Source organism: Carcharodon carcharias, chromosome 20 (genome assembly GCF_017639515.1).
Source record: "Carcharodon carcharias isolate sCarCar2 chromosome 20, sCarCar2.pri, whole genome shotgun sequence".
NCBI lineage: Eukaryota > Metazoa > Chordata > Chondrichthyes > Lamniformes > Lamnidae > Carcharodon > Carcharodon carcharias.
Window position 1 is genome coordinate 67460807 of NC_054486.1, and position 23649 is coordinate 67484455.

Here is a 23649-nt window from a genome sequence, read left to right on the forward strand (position 1 = left end):
CCATTGACCAGAAACTGAACTGGACTAGCCATATAAATACTGTGGCTGCAAGAGCAGGTCAGAGGCTAGGAATCCTGCAGTGAGTAACTCACCTCCTGACTCCCCAAAGCCTGTCCACCATCTACAAGGCACAGGTCAGGAGTGTGATGGAATACTCCCTACTTGCCTGGATGAGTGCAGCTCCAGCAACACTCAAGAAGCTTGACACCATCCAGGACAAAGTAGCCCACTTGATTAGTTCCCTATTCACAAATGCTCACTTCCTACACCACCAACGCACAGTGACAGCAGTGTGTATTATCTACAAGATGCACTGCAGGAACTCACCAAGGCTCCTTAGACAGCACCTTCCAAACCCATGATCACTACCATCTTGAAGGACAAGGGCAGCAGACACATGGGAACACCACCACCTGGCAGTTCCCCTCCAAGCCACTCACCATCCTGACTTGGAAATATATCTCTGTTCTTTCACTGGCACTGGGTCAAAATCCTGGAACTCCCTCCCTAACAGTACTGTGGGTGTACCTATGCCACATGGACTGCAGCGGTTCAGAAGGCAGCTCACCACCACCTTCTCAAGGGCAATTAAGGATGGGCAGTAAATGCTGGCCAACCAGCAATGCCCACATCCCATGAATGAATTTCAAAAAAATAATAAAGAATTTTAAATTGGACTAGAGACTGATGGGTTTAGAGGTCAGAGGACAAGGGTAGCTGAGATGAATAACGAAAATCTGCAGAGTGCAGAGGCTGCTGAAAGAAATAAAAACTATTTCTGAAAGGAACTCTTGCAGGGTGCAGGGGCTGCTTTCTGAAAATAGTCATAATCTGTTGGCATCAGGAGGATATCCTTATTTGATGATGAAGGGTTTTCCCGAGATAGCCTTTTGATCAACAAAATATTGAGGTTCTAAATAACCACATTGTGGAGTGTCAGGGTGCGTGGACACTTGAGGAACTTCCTGCTTTTCTTCAAATATGACATGAGATTTTTCTACATCATGCTGAATCACTGGAGCAGCAAATTTGGCCATCGTTCATTATCTCACCCAAAGGACTGTATGTCCAACAGTGCAGGACTCCCTCAGCAGTGTGTTAAAGTATCAATTTAGATAGTGCCCTTTAGTGGGCCTTGAACCCACAACCCACTGGCTTGGAGACAGCAGTGCTACTAATTGAACCAACCGTCAGAGATGGACAAAAGCAGATGTGTTCGTCCCCTTTGAGAAGGGTAGATCAGTCATTTAGCTTCATTCATCTTTCATTTAGCTTCTAGGAATTGTTTACAAATTACCACTAGTACAGTTTTGGGAAGTATCCTGTGTGGCATGTTAGCAACATTAAAGGGAGTGCAAACTATAAAGGGAGGAGTAAACTCAAAATCTTTAATATGTCGCAAGGCTGGAAAAAAAAGTTGATCATTTTGGTCATTGCAGAGTTATTTATATATATTTTTTAATTATTTACCTAATACAGGAGCTCCAGGACCGGATTGATGAGCTCCAGTCTGAGCTACAAGCATATCAGACACAGGAGAAAAGTTTTAAACTATTGATGAGAAATCCCTTGGCAGAGGAACTGGAGAGTAAGAGTGATGTTATTGACTGTGATCAAGGTACTGGAACAAGGAAAGTTCAAGCTTTTGAAATTAGTTTGGCTTCCTGAAATATTTGGCTGCGCATTAGAAGATTTTTGGCCTCAGGACACCTTATTATGGCCTAAATCTTCATCTATACTTTATGACATTTCAACAATATTTAAAGAGAAAGACAAATATTTACAGTTCATTTAAAAATTTTTCTTTTCTTCATCCTGGCATGAGGCATGTTGTTGCTGAATCAAATATATTCTGTTTTCACTTATATATTCTTGGTTTCCGTACAGATGAGTGGCTATGTATTATATTAAACTCATTTTCTTTTGCCTTCTAAGGGCAGAAGTATTGAAAAAAATAATCCCAGATAATTTTACATTGCCAAATTCTGATTCATTTTTGCCATAATGCTGTATCTTTTTCAGGTTTTGGTTCTGAAGAATGTAATCCATTAAACATGAGTTTGGAAGCAGAAATGGCCATAGAACAAATTAAAGAGCAACACCATCAGGCAGTTGATAGTTTGAAAATTGAGCTTGAAGCTAAGGCAAGTAAAAACAAGATATTTGGTTATTGGTTGAAGGTTGGCATAAAATTTTCGACTAAACTAAAAATCTCATTTTAGTGTCCCTAGGCAAATTGCAATGTAGTGCTACATGTTTAGATACTACTTAAACAATTCCGTTTTGGTGAGAAATTTTTTACAAAAGTGTAGCAGATTGCTGATCAAAATAAAATCTCTCCAATCACTAGGTGCACCTACAAGATTTTATACTTGAGCACCTTAACTTTCTTTGATTTTATTATTCATCCATGGGATGTGAGCACTGCTAGCAAGGCCACCATTTGCCAATTCATAGTTGCCCTTGAAAAGATGGTGATGAGCTACCACCTTGAACAGCTACAGTCCATGCAGTGTAGGTGCACCCACCATGCTATTCAGGGGGGATTTCCAGGATTTTGGCTTAACATTTATGATTTATTTCCAAATAAGGATGGTTTTTGGAGGGATAACTAGCAGGCAGTGGTGTTCCCATGCATCTGCTGCCCTTCTAGATAGTGGAGGTCGGGCATTTGGAAGGCGCCTTGGCAAATTGCTACAGTGCACCTTGTGGATAGCACACACTGCTGCATTGTGTGCTGGCGGTGGATGGGGTGCAGACCAAGCGGGTTGCTTTATCCTGAATGTTGTTGAAGTTCTTGAGTGCTGTTTAAATGGTAATTATATAGTACAACTAACTATATAGTACTAGTATGCTATCATCTCTGATTCTTATGGTTGGTTGGGGGTGTGGGGTGTTGTGTGTGTGCGCGTGCATGCGTAACATCTGTGTCAAAATTGCTAGCTTGGTATATGACAGTATTTTTCCTAATAAACTATTTTAGGTAAATTATTACGAGGAGCAGATAGAAGAAACAAAAGTTAGATATGAAATGGAGAAAGAAAATTTTAACCAAGAGCACAACAATGAGATTGTGAAAATGAATGAAGAGATTAATGAACTCAGAAGCCATATTTCAGAACTCCAAGAGGAGATCAAGAACCTCAAAATATTACAAAGTACAACAGAATGTAAACACAAAGAGGAAAAAATTGAACTGCAGAATGGGTTTAATGTAGATAAAGCAAAGCTAGAGACACAGTTGAAACAGGAACATGAAGAAACACTCCAGAGCAAAATGAAAGAAGTAAGCCAATGTCTCCACAAGGAGAAAGAAGAATTATTAGAAAGGCTGAATGCCACTGAAGTGCAGCTGGAAGTTCAAAAAAAAGAACTGAAGGAAACATTCATAAGGGAAAAAATGGAGCTGGAGCAGATTTACCACACACAAATTTCTGAAGTCACAGAAAACCTTGAACAGGAGAAAGAAGAGTTGCAAAGGAATCTCTTGCATGAGAAACAAAATGAACTCCTACAGGAAAGGTAAGAATTAGAGTGAAGAATGTAATGAAAAATTCTTGATTTAAAGTAGAAGGGTAACTCAAATATTAAAGGCTATTCCAGGATCGTAAACAGGATTCCAAGTGGTGGACTGAGATAAACTTAGGGGCAGGATTTTCAGCTCGGCGCGCACCCAACACGCATGAGTGTGAAATAGTGTGCGATGATATCGAGCAAGCATCCCGACCTCATCACGCACTCGCACGATATTTCGGTTAGCAGGTGCACACAAGAGTCAGCAGTCTGCCTGCCGACAAGTAAGAGGGCTATTAAGCCCATCAATTAATTAATTTGAATTCTTCGCTGCCGTTACGGTTGGCGGCGGGTGAATCGGCCAGGCGGCCTTTGCATTCGTTGCAAAACCTCATCCACAGGCGGGATGGGGTTTCCATCAGTGAATAAAAAAATTAATTAATTAAATTTTCAACTTTTTTTCCACGTTCATGTCACAGAGTTAATTTTGAAATCTTTACTTTTCATTTTAAAAATCTTCAGCTCCCTGAGGCAGCTCTGTACCTTCAGGAAGCTTTCAACGAGCATACCTGTGCGCATTCACAAACTTCAGGGCTCGCGCTCCTCCTGCCCCACCCCAGCAGTGCTGAAGTTCTCATCGCACATTTCACGCTAGCTGGCCACTAAAACGTGGTCAGGGCCCGATCGCAGGTGGCAGACTGTTTCGCTGCTGCTCCTGGGCCCGCCTGCTGTCCCAGCCCGACGAGGGGAAAATCCTCCCCCAGATTTTTGACAACTTCTGACCTAACTGAATTCTTGCAGTTTTGTTACCTTTATCTGGTTTAATGGACAATTAATTTTGAGAACTTTCTGAATTTGCTAGTCACGGCATTGCTCAGTTTTGAGTTCATTGAAGATGATGTTTTATATTTATAACAGAAGATTGAGAATTAATTTCATCCCATTTTATTTCCTAAAATCACACTGATAAAAGTAATTAAAATATTTGGAACACAATATTGTAGATCGAATGACTACCCTTTGTCAAGGAAGTTCAGTTGCTCTTTGCTTCATGATCTGATTCTATTTGCCTCCTTTCTATTTTTTTCAGAAAACTATCAAATATTTTCCATTTATATAAACATATTGAGTTTTCTCATTCAAATTGATTTTGTTTTGAGTTTAAACTTCAAAATATGTGCATTTGTGCACAGATAAATCAACATTTTCTGTTAAGCATTTTCCCACAATATGCTATCAATAGCAATATTTATAATTTTTTTTACAAAACTTTTCTCTTTTCCCTGACAAGTTTCTTCCCTTAAAGTCATTGACTGTAGAATTCAGCTCCTTAGCACTCTTCTTCTGGCATTTTGACTCTATAATCACATCCATGATGTGCTTACACACTACAACTGCACTGGATATCGTTTGGTCAGGGCACTATCATGCACACAAAGTGCAATCACCAGAAAAATGCAGAATAGACAGATTGTGACATTAATCAGTGTGTAACACTGATTTGACACCAGTGCTGCCATTTGGAACTTTATGCTCCAGCCAACGCCATCTTTTAAACATGCACAGCAGAAGACTTGTTCAACATAGGGAAGGAACCCCCACCCTTACCCTGCCTTCCCAACCCCACCAGCAATATTTAGAGGGATCATAAACTACTTGTAGATTAGTTGCTCATTGATTTCTACTGGCTATTATAGAAGTGTTTGGTGCTTTCTACAGTTCCATAAAATTGCTCAAGTCTATAAGGAGTGGTGTGGCAGGTGCTGAAGGAATTTTTGTTGACTTCGAGGATGCCACACAAACCAGTTGGTCCAGATATGGATGCACCACAATAGGCGTTGCCCATGGAATGCAGCATGACTGGGAGAATAAACAGACTCACCGGGAGCAGGACAAGCTAATGGGAGAGTTGGAGGGTGGGGAGCAGGCTGGGGGAAAGAAGGGTTCTAAACAGGAGGCTATATCCACCTGTGATACTCAGAGAACTATTCACCTACCTGAAGCTCAGTGAGGAATAGTGCGTCAGACATCTGTGCTTCAGTAAGGACATCATCACTGAAATTTGTCACCAATAGTAGCCATGCAGGCTCAGAACAAGGAAAGGATCACATTGCCAGTGGCTACAAAGGTGACCATGGCCTTGAACTTTTGTGTGTCAGATTCATTCTAGAGTAGAACATGTGTTATTTGCAAAATCACTGTTTGCCATCCACTGATGTTCTGTATTCAAAGAGAGCTGAATACATTTCATTCTCTTTTTCCAGAGAGATGCAAGCAGATTGAGCATGCAACTTTGCAATAATTACTGTTTCTACATGGTGCAGGGTGCTATTGATTGCACACACATCATTTTGTGGGTGCCACATTTTAACTCTGAGATGTACCACAACCAAAAAGAATTCTGCTCCCTCCAATGTGTGACCCATACTCAGTTAATCATGCCCAATACCCTCGCAGCAGTCACGATACCTTCATTCTGTGACAGTTCGCTGTCTGAATTTCAGCCACTACGAGAAACCAAAATGTGGTTACTGGTCACATCAGCTCTCCTCTGATCACATGACATATGACTTGGGTGCTGCAACTCTTGCAAACGTGGGCAGCATGCATTTAATGAAACCCAGGCTGCCACACAATGTGATTGAGTAGACCATTGGTATGATGAAACAATGCTTCCACTGACTGGCCCTCTCTGGAGGAATTGTGCAGAAGTGGACAGATCTGGTGTCTAGGTTCATGGTGGTCTATTACATGCAGTACACCATCTCCACCATAAGGGCACAATCCATGACATCAGCTATACCCATGGCCAGCAGAAAATCAGGAGGAGGGAGAGGAGGCACACTAGAGAGCCCATTACTGGCCAAGCTGTCTGAGAATGATTCATGGCCAGAACTTTCTGTTCAGCCCCGCACACCAACATATAAAATGACACGTGGTGACGTCGGGCGTGCATCCCAATGTCATCGCGTGTCACTCCAATCTTTCGTTCGGTGGGCATGCTCCAGAGGCAGCTGCATGCCCGCTGAACTGTCAAAGGCCTGTTAAGGCCATTAATAAACTAATTAAGCAATTTTACAGGGCTGCCCGTCCAACCTCAAGGTTGGTGGGCAGGGGAAGAGCACAGGCGGCCTTTGCATTTTTCATGAAACCTCATCCACGGGCAGAATGAGGTTTCATGAAGGGTTTATTTAATTAATAACTATTTTTAAAACATTTGATAAACATGTCCCAGCTCATGTGATGCTGTCACATGAGGGGACATGTGTAAATGATTTTTTTACTTTCTTTATTATTAAAAAAATAAATTCTCAATATGACATTATTCTTCCTGAGGCAGCTCCATGCCTCAGGGAGATTTCTGTGCTCTTTCGCGTGTATGGGTTTGCACACGAAAGAGCGCAGGCCCTGACTCTCCCTCCTCCTGTCACCTGCACAGGTAGCGCTGGGCGTCCTTAATTGGCCCGCCCATGTGAAATGGTGGCGCGCAGCCAATCGTGGGCGGCAATCAGCTCCGCGCCCGCTCCCAACCGGCCCGCCCAACAGGGAGAAAATTCTCCCCATAGATTTAAATTCCAGTAACTGCCACCCCAATTCCCCATTCACTAACTGTCCCACATCTTACCTTCCCACTGTCAGTGATCATCACAGTGTCCTCCTGGCCACAATTGTGAAAATAAAAGCCAACATGAAATAAACATTCTAAATAAAAATTTGTAAATTTCATGTAGGATATATGGCACAGAATCAGCCATTCAGCCCAACTAGTGCATGCATGGTCAAACCTTTTCCCATCTTTCCTCATCTAAATCTTATCATTGTCACCCTCTATTCCCTTCTCCCTCATTTGCTTGGCCAGCTTCCCCTTAAATGCATCTATGCAATTCACTTCAACCACTCCTGTGGTAGCAAATTCCACATTCTCACCACTCATGGTATATTGCATACAAACATCAACTAATCACCTTTGTGCATTCCCTTGGTACCTGCCTTGCGGTTGTATTTGCCTGGCCTAGTGCTTCAGTGGCTACAATATGGCTGGTGGAAAACTGCTGACTTTCAGTGAAGGAGACTGCAAATAGTCTTAGAGGGTGACTTTGAGCAGCTCTGGCTCTAGACTTTGAGCTGCACCATCTCAGCAACGATGGCAGCAGTCTGGACTGACCAGCTTACAGCCAACTTGAGGGCATTAGCTGAGTGGTGGGGGTGGGAGGATGAGTGCTATCTTGAGAGAGAACAAGTTCACACCGCTTCCCTAGGATGATGCCTCAGCAGTCCTAGTAACCTGTTTGAATACAGATTGCTAGACTGCTGTGAGGGCCCGCAAGTCCTTTGACCACTGGCGTTTGCAGCCATGACGGCAGAAGGCTGACCTTGCATTACAGCATTCAGACATTGGGAGACTTCTGCTTCTGCTGCAATGGAAAGTGAGACATTGGTCTCAGACCTCCATAAGGGTGAGGTTGTCAGTGTTAGGTATGATGATTCATAGATTGTGTTGGTAGGTGCATTGAGCAGCATTTGAAGCCTATAGTGCAATTGTTGTGATATCGCATTTGACCATACTGACCATTGCACGGTCAATAAGTGTTTTGTACCATTGCATCTAGGTCCTGGGAGATTGATTCCTGGCATTGACCGCCATGGCTGTCTGCTCCCACTATCTTAGCAAAGTTTGTCTGAAGGCCCCCTTGACCCCTGTGCATAGATCACATCTCTCCTCCTCTCCGCTTCCTGCTCTAAGGCCTTCAGTGTAGCGTCAGAGAACCTTGGAGCACGCTGTCTCACTGTGCAATAATTCATTCTTACATATGGTTACACCACTGAAACAGGCCATTCAGTCCAACCTGTCCATGACTATGGTTATGCCCCACTCAAACCGCCTCCCACCTTTTCTCATCTAAACCTATCATTGTAACCATATATTCCCTTCTCTCACATACCTGTCCAGCTTCCCCTTAAATGCATCTATACAGTGCACTCCAACCAGTCCCTATGGTGAAGGGTTCTGCATTGTCGCCAGTCTTTGGGTAAAGAAGTTTCTTCTGAATTCCCTATTGGACTTTTTAATGACTATCCTATATTGATGGCCTCCAGTTTATGCACTTCCCCACAAGTGGGAACATTTTCTCTGTATCTGTATCTATTCTATCAAAACCTTTCACAATTTTAAATACTCGTTTAGGCCACCCCTCAACCTTCTTTTCACAAGAGTAAAGAGATCCAGTTTTCCTGATAATGTACACTCATGCATTTTTGGTATCATCCTAGTAAATCTTCTCTGCAACCTCTCCAGTGCCTCTATATGCGTGCAGTGTTTTTAAGTTTGGTCTCTACTAAAGTTCAGCTTCCCTACTTGTCAATTCTATCCTTCTAGAAATAAAGCTGAGTGCTTGCTTTGTTTTTTTTTAATGGCCTTGCTAATATGTGGTGCAACTTTTATTCATTGGTGTACTTGTACTCAGAGGTCTCTTAATTCCTCTACCCAACCTAGACTTACACATTCCAAGTAATAAGTGACCTCTCTATTCTTCCCATCAAATCGTACAACCCACATTTCTCTCTGTTGAACTTCATTTGTTAATTTTTTGCACATTCTGCAAGTTTATTAATAGATTCTCTTCCATGAATAGTTCCAGCTTCTCCCCCTGCCAGAATACGATTCCCCTTCAAGAGGTGCAGGCTGGCTTTAAACAGTGCAGGGTAGTTGCAAGTGGCGCTAGCTTCACACAAACTTGGGCACCATGCTGAGGCATGCACCCACACATCAGGACATTTAGCACTGACTGCATGCAGCATTCATTTAAATAAGCAGGCATACTGGCTGCATCAAACAATGGGTGCAGGTCATGATCCTCTCGCCCATTTTTGAGAGCTATTGATTTTGCCCGTGCCATTGAATCCTTGATGTGTTACAGTCCTGTGGACACCCATTTTCCTCTGATACCTATTATTCATGTGACCCTGCTTTACTATTTAACACTGGGGTCACCAGAGGTGAATCTAAAGATGTCCTCACTCATTATCTTCACAAGCACAGTTCAGTAGGCACCAGTGGACAGTAATCAGAAATTGACTCAGAGCAATTTTTCTCTCTATTACACTGAAGCCATTGCTACTGCCTCAGCTGAGATTGATTTGTAATAATTCTAATTATTTATTACAGGAAAAACGTGGAAAATGAATTTAACCAGAAGATTTTGGAGATGGAAGCCCAGTTTGGTAAAGAATATCAAATACTCATAATTAAATTCAAAGAAGAAACATCTGAACTTGAGGAAAAATATCAACAAGAACTTCTACAACTTGAAAAACAACTTCTTGAGGAGAAAGGGCAGTGGGAATTTGAAAAAGAGGAGCTTTTACAGGAGAACGAAGATGAAAAGGAAAAGCTTAAGGAAATGTTAAAAGAGAAAACACTGCTTTCTCAGATACTCACTGAAGAGAGAGACAGTTTAGAGAAATCTTGCAAAGATGAAATAAATAAATTAGCTTCTGAACATCAGCAGCTTCAGAAGGAACTGGAGGATTTAAAAGCTGCTACCTCGAAGAAAGAGGGTACTTTGACAGATGAGCTTATCAACTTGAGGAAGGAGCTGAAGATACAATTACAGAAGAAAGAAGAACAATTGGCTGAGGCCGAGGACAAGCAGGAGCAGACCAGAGTGTTGATTGAAAAGATAAAAACAGAATCTGAAAGGGAAAAAAATAGACTGAAATTGGAAAAGCTTAAATTGGAAGAAAAAAACACCAGGGTTTCTGTTCAACTCCAGGCAGCACATGAAGAATTTGAAAAAGAAAAGGCAGAACAATGTTCGGAAATCTCCAGACTGCGAGAGAAAATCAAAAATATGGAAGAGAACATGGTGGCTCTTGATGAAAAGCAAAAGTCCAACAACGAATCGATGGGGAGAAATAAAGAAATGAAAAATAAGATCGCCCAGCCGCAGGAGAAAATGCTACAACTGGAAGAAGAAACATTGCTACTTGCAGAATCGAAAGTAGTACATGAGGAATTGAGAAAAGATAATGTGGAGATGAGAGCATTGGGGTTAGAAGAAAATTCTAAGGAATTGAAAGGAAAAGCGCCAAACCTACAGAAAGCCAATGAACTACTTAAAAGAGAAAAGACAGAAATAATGAAGGTGAATTTTGAACTTCAGGCAAAGGTTGAACAACTGCAAGATAAAGTGATATCCCTTACAAACTTGGAGAAGGTGTCCAAACTGTCTGAGAAAGAAATAAGATCAGAAAATGTAAACCTGAAAGTGAGGATGAAGGACTTAGAGGAAAAAACACTGGATGCCTCAAACTTACAGAGAACATTAGAGTTGTTGAAAAATGAAATGGCAGAAGTTAAAATGAAGAAGCTAGAATGCCAGGAAAAAGTTGAACAGTTGCAGGAGAAAGTAGAAGTTCTCACAAAGGTGCGTGAAGAGTCTCAGAAGCAGCTTGCAGAAGTAAAATTACAGAATGTAGGCTTGAAAGGTTGCACAAAGGAATTACAGGAAAAATCTCTGGAGCTCTCAAATTTACAAAAAACTATTGAGCTGTTTAAAAATGAAAAAATAGAGATGATACAGGAGAGGGTACAACTTCAAGAAAAAGTTGAACAGTTACAAGACAAAGTAAAGTTTCTTTCAGGCTTAGAGACTGCACATGAAGTCTCTGAGAAAGAAATAGTAAATGTAAGGGCTCAGAACATGAGTCTGCAAGAAAGGACCAAACAATTGGAAGAGAAGGTTGTGTTAATCTCAGAACTTCATAAGAGAAGTGCACAAACTGAAAGAGAGAATGCTGAGTTAAAAGTTGTTGTCGGCAGATTGCAAGAGCAATTAAATCAGCAGCAAGCCAGAATGAACAGGTAATGGTTTGGGCAGTTTTATGTAACTTCAGTAAATTCCCAGTCCTTTGTGATAAAGGCCTTTTGGGTAAAATGAAAAATTAACATACTTTCATTTCCAATGCTTTTTTTACCAAACACGTGGACAGCTGACTTCTTTTGAAATGTGGTAAGCTGCAAACCATAGTGGTTTAAGGTGGTGCATTTTTAGTTAAACTAAAATACATTTTGTTCATAGTATTTGCTAGAATTTAAAGGCTGGATTTTCCATCCCTTGATTATGAACGGGTGGAATTCTTGTCCTCCTTAAAGGCATGTCTTGTCCTTCCTTGGAAATATTGTTCCTAAAGATTGCTGTGGAGACCATTGTGAAAGTTAATTGTGCTTTGAATCACAAAATTCTAAGTGTATCATTGTTCAACAGATGATTACTTTAAATGAAATTGGCACATTGTCAAGAATATGGATGTTTAGTCCCTGTTAAGATGCAATTTCATGATGTTTCTTGCAATTGTTTCTGAAGTTTGGTTTTTATGCTTTAAACTTTGCTGCTATGACTATTATGTTCAATGTCGTTTTAAAGTTGAAAGGTCTTTATTGGATCTTGTAAACTGAACTTCAGTTGATGATTGAATGGGGGAGGGAGACAGTACAATTTTCTCTATCTATCTTCATTGCATTCTACAAATATTTCAAGGGAAAATGTTTGCAAATGAGCAAAAGAAGCCATTATATTTATAGTTACTAAAACAGTTATGCATCAATCAAATTGAATTCATAAAAAACAGAATTGCATGAAAAATTGGCATTGAGAATTATTGCATTTTGCTTCTTAATAATTAGCTATTTATTTCATTTAATTAAGTTTGTTTAAAATTGGATTTTGTTTCTAGCTTTACTTAAATTAATGAGCATTTAGCCCTAAGTTTACTATTACCACTCTGTTACTTTTGTTGATGGGGTTTGTAAGCATCATAAGAGCAAATATTCTTGTCATAATCTATAGCATATATTACTATCCAAATGTACTATAAAGAGTTGGATTATGCAAATTTATTCTTCTGAATTAAATTCAGCAGTAGTGGGAAGAGGGCATATGTTTAATGATGAATCCGTTAATGGGTGAATCCAAATTATCTTAACCAAGATAGCAGATATTGTCAAAAACTGCAAATACAGAAACAAAATGGTGGATTACATCAAATGTTCATTCAAAGCATATTTCAGAATGGGAAATAGTTTTCCTTTATTTTTAAAGATGTTAGTGGTATACTGTGGTATATAAAATGCACCACCTTGTGTGTTATTCATAAAGCATGACAGAATGGTGAATGTTGATGTGTTAGTTTGTTGCACCATCGGGTGAAATGGACCACTGCATGTATGCCCGTCTCGCACAATGTCCTTCTTATCCATTCGCTCATTTGCATGTTCACACCTTATACCAGAATAAAGATAAAGTCATGATTGCACTTTAATAATAGTTACACAGCTAAATGACAAAACATTTTTTAAAAAATACCAATGTCTTAACATCAACATTTCCATTACTTTGTGTTTGTGTCGATATGTATGCATCCACACTGGTCCATGGAAATAATGAGATGAATTTAATGCCCTCCCCTGTGGCGTTTGGAGGCAGGAACGCCCATGAATTGCCTTCCTGCTCCTCTACCAGCTGAAGCCCTTAAGTGGGCAATTAGTACCCACATAAAGGCCTCATCCTGCCAATGCTGGTATTAACCCAATGGTGAGCAGGGGCCTTCCCATGTGGGGAGCACAACAAGCAAACTTGTGTAGGTTTGCTTTTGGGCTCCCAGGGGGTCCCTTGTTTAAAGGGGCTCAGTGCCTGATTGAGGGACCAAATATGGGGAAGAAGGAGGGATCCCTGATGAGAAACACCCCCTGTATCCTTGCTGCCAACCCCCACCCAGCAGCTCCCCCCCAACTCCCCTCCCATCTCTCACCTATGATCTGACTTCCAACAAGGATACTGCACCTCAGGTGGGTGTCATACTGACAGCAGTCACCGCCTCCCTGGTGGCGCTAGCATTCAATAGAGATGCCAGCTTCTGATTGGCTGGCAGCTTTCAGCAGGTAGGACTTCCACCTCCTGGGTCCTTGATTCCAGGGAAGGCCAGTCGCTATTCAGTTAAGTGGCACTTCAATCAGCGGGCCTTCCCTAAAAGAGGCGATGCAGGGCACTGGTCGGCTATCCAGCCAGTGGGTGAGACACCAGTCACCTCCATTAAATATCGCCCAATATAAGTTGTTACGTGCAATCTAAAACAGACCTTACAGAAATAATTGTTATTAGTTTTCAGTTAGCAAGACAGGAAGTTTTGTGTCCATATCTCTTAGCCTTGGCTCAGTCGTAGCAGTCTCCACTCTGTCAGAAGATTATAAATTCAAGCCCCAATCAAAAGAATTGAGCCCATAGTCTAGGCTGACACATCAGTGCAGTACTATGGTGAGACAGTGCTACACTGTTGGAGGAGTTGTCTTTTGGATGTAAGCAATTCTTTTTCACAATCATACAGCACAGAAGGAGACCATTTGATCTATCGTGTCTTTGCTAGCTTTTTGAAAGAGCTTTTTAATTAGTTGCACTCCCCTGTTATTTCCCCTAGCTCTGCATTCTTTTTTTGTTTTCAAGTATATATCAAATTCCCCATTGTAAGTTAACATTGAATTTACTTCCTCTGTTCTTGCAAGCAGTGCATTTCAGATTGTAACAACTTGCTGTGTAAAAGAAATTTCTCCTCATCTACTCTCTGGGTCTTGTGTCAATTGTCTTATTACTGTGTCCTCTGGTTATCAACCCTCCAGTCAGAAGCTATCAAAATTCTTCATAATTTTGAATATCGCTATTGAATCTTGCCTTAATCTCCTCTGTTGTAAGGATAACAAACTAACTTCTCTAGCCTTCCCACTAAACTGAAGTCCATCATCCCTGATAAATGTCCTCTGCATCCTCCCCAAGGCCTTTGAACCCTTCCTAAAATATGGTGCCCAGAATTGGATACAATACTCCATGGGGCTGAATCAGTGATTTGCAAAGCATAATTTTCTTTTTTTCACTTTCCTTTTCTTTTTATCTTTATTTCTTCTTCCTTTTTCTTAATTAGGCAGACTTGAGCTCAAAGTATTGCAGCTTTTTCTGTTTATTCTGCAGTGGTGAATCTGAAGAACTCATTGATGCAAACGACGTCTTAAAAGATCAAAAAGCCACACTGAGGGAGGAAGAAGAAGTTTATCATGAGAAAATCATAGAATTGAATGAAGCGCAACAGAACTTAAAGTAAGTTGCTGTAAAAGCTCCTGGAGATCTCCATTAATCTAAGTTGGTTAAAATCATGCCCACAAAACTCAATATATTATATGATATCCTAAATTACCTTGTTTGTGATGTTTTAACCATTCAGGTTGGCTGTTTTAGTAAAATTAGAGTTATTTAAAGATAAAATTATTAACTAGCACTTACCTAGCTGTTCAAGAATTTGTTTTCAAAATTTGATGTTTTGCAGTTTTCACTTTAATTCTAATTGTTGAATTTTCTGGCTGCTACTTGTTTTAGAAAGAAATAGTTGACACTTGTTACATTTAATCCATATGTAAATGAGCCATATGATGTATGTACATCTTGCACTTGATGATTGCTATATAGATATATGTAACCTCAGATAACAAATACCAACAGCATGTCAAAATAAGCCAAGGCATTATTGTTGGCTCTCTACCTAATGTCAACAGTAATGGAGTGTTATGAACCAGTGCTATGATTGGCCAGCAGCTCTTGGAAGCAGGACATCCTGTTTTTAGAGGAGCCGGAATCATGACTTCATGAGCCACATAAAATTCAGTCATGGCTTCCAGGGCGTGCAGAGTCAGGCTAGCCTCTGATTTTCCAGCTGGTGGGCAGGGCCACTGCCTCCCCATGAAATCCCAACCATGGTTTCTACTTCAAACAGTGACCTGCTGTGGATTCTAAAGTCATTGCTGCATTCTGAGAATTGGATACTGTATTCTCCTCAGTAATCCCACCCAAAACCGCTACTTCCTGGAGCTGCTGTGTACAAGTTGCATGTAAGGAAGCACTATTAAAGGCTTTGAGGTCCTCCAATGTAACAGCCTCTTCTTCCAATTTGAGCCCAACATTTAACCTGCTGAAGGCCTTCAATGGGAGCCTTCCAGCCATCTTCAGGGGTTATTGAAGCCCTTTGCGCAATTGTCCTCTTCATACTGACAGGTTCCTTCTCAGAGTGAGCCCACTATGCATTGTAAATAATCTCCAATGGAAGTACTTAACAGCTGGGGCAAATTTGGGGCAGCAAGCAGAAGTCCTACCCCACTGCAACACTGTTCTGAACAACAGGCCTGGTGTCTTGAATTAATTGTAAGCAACATCAACAAGATAGTACAACACACAGGCATTGGATCAGGATAAGAAATTGGCAATCTCAACTCGGTCGATCATGCAAAGTCCTCCTCACCAACAAGTGGCTTTGGATCCCAGGGTGGGAAACTGTCCCAAAATTAGTCAAACAATAGTCTGACGTAATCATATAAGATCATAAGACCTCATACTTATATCATGTTCCACCCGAAATGCCAGTCAGGCAGCATCGCATATTTGGCACTTTTGGCTGAAGTTGCTTGCCCGCTGCTGCCCAATTGTTTGGGAGCTATAGTCCATGTTTTTGACATGGAGCGCAAACAGGAAATTAATAATAAAGCAGCAGGCTTTGTTGATAATATGGATAGCAGCATTAAACACTTTTTATTTTAACTGCCTGTCAATTGAGTTAGTGAGCCTATGATTTAAGAATATTAAATGGCAGAGCTCTGAATCTTTGCAGGCAGCAAGTGGAGATTTTGAAGGGTGACAAAATGACTGCTCAGAAAATTATAGAAGTTCTGAACAAACAGGTATGTTTTTATTCCTTCCAAAGATATAAATTTGTGCCAAGTTCTCCGTTAATTGTTTTGTATTAAATTTATAATTCTGGGTACCACAGCTGTCATGGAGTACTGCTTGGGAAATTCACATGCAAATGGGTAAAGTTTGCACTGGCATGCTACACGTAGTTATTATCGGGGATTTGGTTGTCTTACTAACAATCCATCAAGGGAATGCTAAAGGTCTTTCAAAAATAAAGCCCAGAAATTTTTAATTATTATTTTTGTAGGCCCAGAAAGAGCATCACTACTTCTCCTGAGCCCACAAAATGAAAACTGAAAATTTCCTGAGTTTTCTTTTTGTCTGCCACACACTTAAAGCAGCCCTTTCTCGGCTATCGCCATCCCAAAACACCCCATCCCACAGATCCTCCTGTCAACTGACTTAATGGAGGAGCCATGCAACTTCCCAGCTTCCCTGACATCTGAGCTACAATGTGATGTCCATTTGGCTCTCATAGCTGTCCCACACCCCTGCCCCCCACATACAGTTAAGGCCTGTAGCTGAATTTGGCCCTGGATTTAGTTGGATACATGGAGCAGCTGATCTGCCCACTTGCTCCTATTTTGGGCGCAAGTCAAATTGCTTGGCCATGATGTGCTGGTTTTCTCTTTTTTTCACATTTCTGGATATAATCCAGACTATTAAGTGTGATGAACACGAGCCCTTGATGGTCAGTCCTGCACATTATGCAGTTGAAAATAATTTTCTCTCCTTGTGTCAATGATTTATCTGGTTTAAACTGGCAAAGTGAAACTGGTGTAGGAACAAATACTATCAGCCTTTTATACTTCTTAGGGCATCATCACTACTGTAAAAAGGCTTATTGTTGGAATGTTGGATTTTACCTCAGGGGGATTGTAATACAAAGAGGAAAAGTTATGTTACAGCAAAACAGAACTCTGGTTGGACACGGTGTGGAGTATTGCATTCCGTTCTGGGCACTGTATCTTGAGAAGGATATATTGACCAGGGAGTGGGTGCAGCACAGATTCAACAGGCTGATACCAGGGCTAAAATGGTTAAATTATGAGGACACGTTTTATAGACTAGGCTTCTGAGGGTTGCCAACTTGGGCTGGACATATTCCAGGAGATGTTGGTGGAAATGACACCACGGAAAGCCGACAGTATGGTGCAAGCAGGTGAATTTCTTCATTGGCCCAATTTCTCACGCACCCTACCATCTCACCCCACTTCCCTTGGCAGCCTCCCAGATTCAGTTTTTGACAGTTATTTCTCTTTTTGGTTTCTCCTTTCCCCTGCAACAAATGTTTAAGGTTTTATTACATTTTTAATGCAGGCTTCCAATGTGAGTTGGGTTGAACGTCTCACGACGAGAAGAAAACAAATAAAACAACACTTACACTGCACCGACTGAGTTAATAGTGCATCAAATTTGGCCCTCCAACAGATTTACTCAAACTGAGCTGTGCTTGAAATTTTGATATTTAACTTTTTTAATCTCGCGCCCATACTTACAGCACAAACTGCCAGAGCCACACACTCCGGCCATTCTGGGAGGGTTCACAACACCAAGGTTTCTATTTCCTTGAATTTATAAGCTTAAGGGGTGAACTAATTGAGGTGTTTAAGACGAATAAAGGATTTGATCAAATAACTAGAAACTACTTCTTCTGATATGAGAGTCCAGAACACGAAAGCACAGCCTTAATATTAGAGCTAGGCCATTTAGGAGTGATCTCAGGAAGCACTTCTTCACACAGGGTAGTGGAAATCTGGAAAACTCTCCCCTGAAAATCTGTTGAGGCTAGGTCAGTTGAAAATTTAAAATCTGAGATTGATAGATTTTAGTTAGGCAAGGATATTAAGCCAAAGCAAATAGATGAAGTTAAATTAACGGTCAGCAATTATCTAATGGTGGACCCAGACTTGGGTTGAATGGCCTATTCCTATTCCTATTCCTGTGTTCCCACTGGCTTTGTTCATGCGTCACTGTTTGTAAATTTGTTTCAAATAACTTGTCACCCATAAAGTATAGGTAAGTCAAACTGGTTGGCCTTCCTTCCACTAAAGAAAGAAAGAAAACTTGCATTTATGTAGCGCCCTTCACAAGCTCAGGACCTGCCAAAGCGCTTTAAGCCAATGAAGTCTTTTTTAAAACTTAGCCACTGTTGTAATGTAGGAAAACTACCAACTACAAATGAATTGGCCACTGTAATAAATATATTTTAATAAATATTCAGGTTTTTTTGATATCGGCAATCTGAATAAGGTACACTGCAGCCAACAGGGGAAAAATTTCAGTCTCAACATATGTTTAACCAGCAAAGACATGATCTAGGCCATGTGCTTATAATCTTCGAATTAAACTGAATGTGTTAGAAGATACTAATCTATTAATCTGTTGTTACTAATCCTTAAAACAATATGTTTGTCTGCAATTTGAAATTTGTTCTGAAGATCGTCACACTCCACTTGATCATTTTAAAGGCTTTTTTAATTGTAAATGGTTAATTTTAATTACAAATAATTAAGCACTGTCTTTGTTTCACATGTAGCAGGAGCACAGTTGCTGCTTGCTTTATTGAAGATTTGTGTATGTAGTAATCATTTGTAAAAGTGATTGTTGGTTCCTACCATTCTGAAAATCTTTTTGTTCCAAATGGTGCTATAAATCAGATGACAGAGCTGAGATCCCAAAACCAACAGCTAGATGCAGAGAATGAAGATCTTTGCCACAAAAACTCAAAAAATCAAGCTGATGTACTGGAATTGAAGCAGCGGTTGGTTGAACTAGTTCGCCAGAAAGAGAAAAAGGCTGGGAGTTTTCAGAAAGAACGTGAACAAGAAAAAATTCATAAAATGCAAGAAATTGAAAACAGCCATGTAAGGTTAAATTGTTCCGTGATAATATTAGTATTGTCTCCTATTTCTTACGATCATTACATTGGCTCTGTTTCATAGAAACATGTAAATTTCAAAATAGAAATAGGCCCTTCAGCACATTATATCGCTCCCCAATCAGAACTATCTGCACAATACTTCCAGTTCACTGCTTTTTCTATGTAGCCATTATTATTTTTCTTTGTGTTTAGCTGATTCCTACTTAAATGCTGTTACGGACTTAGCTCCAGTAGCTACTTGTGGCTTGTATTCTAATAACCATTTAGCAAGGAAAAAACTAACCCGCCTTTTGTACAAATAGGTCTAATTCTGTTTATGCCACCTTGTTACCAATTTATTGAACAGTGGGAATAAACTTTTGTTATACTATTCTCTCAAATCTTTCAATGTTACAAATAGTTCTTTCATATTCCCCTTTAACCTTCTCTGCTCCAGTGAATGTAGGCCTAGTTTTGAGAATTTTGCATCATATTTATATCTACTCATCCCTGGTATATTAATGAATTAAAATCTCTATTTGCATCCACTAGATCGCTCTCTTCCGCTCTTGCACTTCCATTTGTTTGTCCCAAAATATTTGAATACAGTTTTCCAAAACTCAAGCATTTAGTGCACCTAGCAATTTACTGATGCTCATGTTGAAACCTCTTAAATCCGTGGAGAGCAAGAGAAATTCTAGCATAGATCTCTGGGTTACAGCACTAGCTACATCTATTCAACAGAACCTATATACTCCTCGGGGTGGATTTTTGGACACTGTCAGGGTGGGAATGGATGCATATGGGGCCTGAAAATACCAGCACTGGCCAGCCTGCCAATTTCCTGATGCTTTTCCTGGCGATGGTCATTTTAGTGAAGGTGGCATTGGGGCAGGCAGGGCTACCCACCCCCATGGATAGCAGAATATGCTCATTTAGGAACCTTGATAGATCCAATTAAAGGAGGCTGACTTGAATTTTCCAATCGGCCCCAGTTTTCTGCACTGGTGGGAAGCTGGCTTAAGTGCCTGAAGGCAGGCAACTAGCAACAGACCAGGGGCTGGCGCTCCAGCAGGACACGAGACTGCATGCTACCCTGTAGAGGGACCCCACCACACAGAGGAGGCTGGTGGCCTGGCTGCTAGAAAAAAAATCTAAATTAACATTTTAAAAAGGATGCTACCAGGGTACCACCATGTTGAAGTGCCCTCCCTATTACTTGTCTACCATCTCAGCCTGCTGTTTCTCAAGCTGGAAGGCCTCTGGTTGGCCTTCCAGCTTTGAGAGCCCACCCACCACCCTGAATTGGGCAGGGAACCTGTCTCCGTGCCAATTAAACATGAAAATTCCACTCAGTGACTGTTTGATCCAGGGTTCGAGACCCGGAAACAGTGCCGACTTCTATCTCCCAACTCTGCAGGGAAAATACAGACCCTAATGTCTTCTTTTCTTTCCTTTCACCTTAATACCATTCACCTTAAACTTTGCAGCAAATCTCTTGTGTGCCAATTTGTCAAAAACATTTGAAGTTCAGATATATTGTATTCCTTTGTCTGTTTGCCCTTTACAAATCTGTGTTGACCATCTCTGATTACCAATACTTCACAAAGATTGTGGTCTCTAGCAATTTTCATATTTTTGCCAAGAGTCTAACTGATCCATATTTACTTGGTTTAACTTTTATCTGCCAAACTCCAATCTTTTGATGCAATCCCTGTTTCAGTAATGTTTGGAAAGTTATTACGACCTCTGCTATTTTCTCATTAGCCTCCTTTTGTCTTGTTTAGCTTGCTGACTTATTAATTTTCTTCATTAATTCCAACACCATTATCTTCATTGGCTGCTAAATGTACTAATGGCTTGAAGTTGCTTAATTATTTTAATTCGAACATTACTGAAAGGAGAGATATGTTGCTGAAGTTTTTCATCTTGCACACATCAGGACAAGCGCAAGAATGCCAAATTTCAAATGATCACAATGATTTATACTACAGGAGAAAAGGGTACCGATTGGTTGACAAGTCGACACTGGCCAAGGCATTGTCATGGAATAAGCAATGGGAAACTATGGGCTCCCCAAGCTCATGCGTAATTCAAAAAAGTCCCAAGGCTTGAACATATTCCTTTTGTTTGCAGAGAATAGGTCCCTGTGTACGAATGTAAGTCACTTCTAGTAAGCGTAAATGAGCCACATTATGAACTTGACTGATTATCTTAAATTGGTTGTCAATGTAGCTATTTACGCATTCAGGATTGTTCAGCAAATGCTGCCCAATCATGGAATTTTGGGTTTTGCAAGAGCAGGCTAGTTGATTATGGTCTACTGTACTAATGTCCCAATTCCCTGATGCTTCCTCCATGGCAATGCAAGATGAAAACCTTCGGCGACATGTCTTTCTTTTCAGCAGTTGAGGAAAGAACCCTGTCTGCATTCTGAAATTAAAGCAAGCATTTAATTATCAGCAGAAATAAGTGAAATACTTTTGATGATTTGTAACCTGCTTTAAATATTGATGCATGGGTTTCATAAACGCTCAGGTCAGAATCATCACAGATTTGCATTGTGTGTGGTAGTGGGTGTGAAAAAAGACATTTTACCCGCTGGCCACAATGGTGGGATTTCGCACCGTATCATCCGCATCAAGCCTCATTAATTATGCAGCCACTGGAAACTCTCGGTCTCACTGGCGGGTGGCCTCTGAAATGCCCGCCATGCCATTACCTCACCATTTCCTCACTTCGGGTGCCGTATCTAAACAGCAGCTGCATGCACAGTTCTCAATACTTACAGCCCAGGACTGCTCCAGTGAAGACACGGCCCTGAAAGCCAAGAAGAGTTCAGTGATCCATTGTTGGAATGCCTTTCAGAGGTCCATCATGTCTTCCACCCCCACTCTGGCTGCAGGAGGTCCAGCAATCTCACCCCCTCAGCTTGGGAGGGGGTGGCAGTGGTGGTCAGTACCAACACTGCACAGAAAAGAGTGGCCATCCAGTGCAGAACAAGGATGAATTATCTCATCCGTGCTCCCAGGGTAAGGCAACCATCTCATCACTCTAAACTCTGACACTCTCAAGCCCATCACACGTTCACTGGCAACTCAGTCACTGCCAGCTCAAGGAACATCACCATTCACTGTCTCTCACACACACCCTCACATCTCCATGTGGCCTCATCTCCTTTGGAGACTGCCTCCTCAGCCCTCACCATCTTGAGGGCACTTGCACAGATCAACATGTGCCCCCACTCACAGGTTGGGATACCTTCTTCCCCAGTACAGCCTTTGCCCTGCAGTCTCTTCTCTTGCTCGAGGTCACTCCCTCCCCCTTTCCTAAGCAAGCCCTAGCCCTGCAGCCATTGAAAAGCCACTCCTACCTTACGGCTGCACTGGTAGGTAGAGACCTGCCTGTGAGCCCTCCTAAAACTGATGTGGTGCGAAGCCGAGCATTGATGACTGCAAGTGCTGCCTGAGCAAGGTAGGCAAACAAGCTTCAAAGTCCTGAGCGAAGTGCAGCTCGCCAGGTGTACGTCGCTTATGTACATGATCCAGCGTGGGGGGATGATTCCAGTGAGCAGGGCTTATAACGAGATGCTAAAGTATTGAAATTAGGCTCTCGATGTGCAGCAGTGTGAAACATGGCCAGCCATTGTCGGGCAGAGCGCATCGATTGCAAAACTGGTTTCATGACAGCGTAAGACCAATTTTTGGCCTTCTCGTCATTTGTTTGCTCATGCCCGCTGCCAACGGGAGCGGAAAATTTCGGCCTCAGTTTTTTAATGCATTTATGGAATGTAGGCAACATTTGAAAGGCATGCATTTATTGTCCATATCCCTAATTGGCCTGTTAGACCATTTCAGAAGGCAGTTATGAGTCAACCACATTGCTGTGTGACTGGGGTCATCTGTAGGTTAGACCGGGTAAGGACAGCAGATTTCCTTCCCTCAAGGACATTGGTGAATCAAATAAGTTTTACTACAATCCAGTCGTTTCATGGTCACATTTATCAATATTAACTTTTTAATTCCAGATTTATTTAATTAACTGAATTTATGTTCCCCACCTGCCATGGTGGAATTTGAACTCCTGTCTCTATGCTATTAGCCCAGATATCTGGGTTACTAGTCAAATAACATAACCACAACGCTACCATCCAAATATAGTACACATTCAAAGTTATTTATGTTCATGTGATTAAAAATCATGACTGGATTTACATTGTGAAATGAGTCCACTTTGTAGAAACAGTTCAGTGTTCATATTTTTCATTTCCAGATGTCCAAATATAACAAACTGGAGGATGAAGTCACTGCTCTAAAGCGCACAAATGAAAACTTGATAAGGGAGAAGGAAACATTGAGTGATGAAGTGAACCAGTGCATTGGCAAGGTATGAAAATTTGAAGTTGAATATTTTAATCAGATTCAGAGTACCAGTTCGTAGCCACTTAACTGTCGTATCCCTCAGGAACAGTTGATTTAGAATGCATTT

General features: G+C 41.1%; 1 protein-coding gene across 3 annotated transcripts in view; it reads left to right on the forward strand.

The window, feature by feature from the left end:
• The window catches only part of nin (ninein (GSK3B interacting protein)), a 189578-nt gene that overhangs the window by 137704 nt on the left and 28225 nt on the right, over nucleotides 1-23649 (forward strand). For all 3 annotated transcript variants that reach the window (XM_041214930.1, XM_041214931.1, XM_041214932.1), the window contains exons 14-21: nucleotides 1480-1618; nucleotides 2023-2144; nucleotides 2984-3522; nucleotides 9680-11377; nucleotides 14532-14657; nucleotides 16216-16285; nucleotides 18959-19165; nucleotides 23434-23547. In XM_041214930.1, coding sequence (XP_041070864.1) covers nucleotides 1480-1618; nucleotides 2023-2144; nucleotides 2984-3522; nucleotides 9680-11377; nucleotides 14532-14657; nucleotides 16216-16285; nucleotides 18959-19165; nucleotides 23434-23547 — 3015 coding nt within the window. The remainder of the gene's footprint in view (nucleotides 1-1479; nucleotides 1619-2022; nucleotides 2145-2983; nucleotides 3523-9679; nucleotides 11378-14531; nucleotides 14658-16215; nucleotides 16286-18958; nucleotides 19166-23433; nucleotides 23548-23649) is intronic.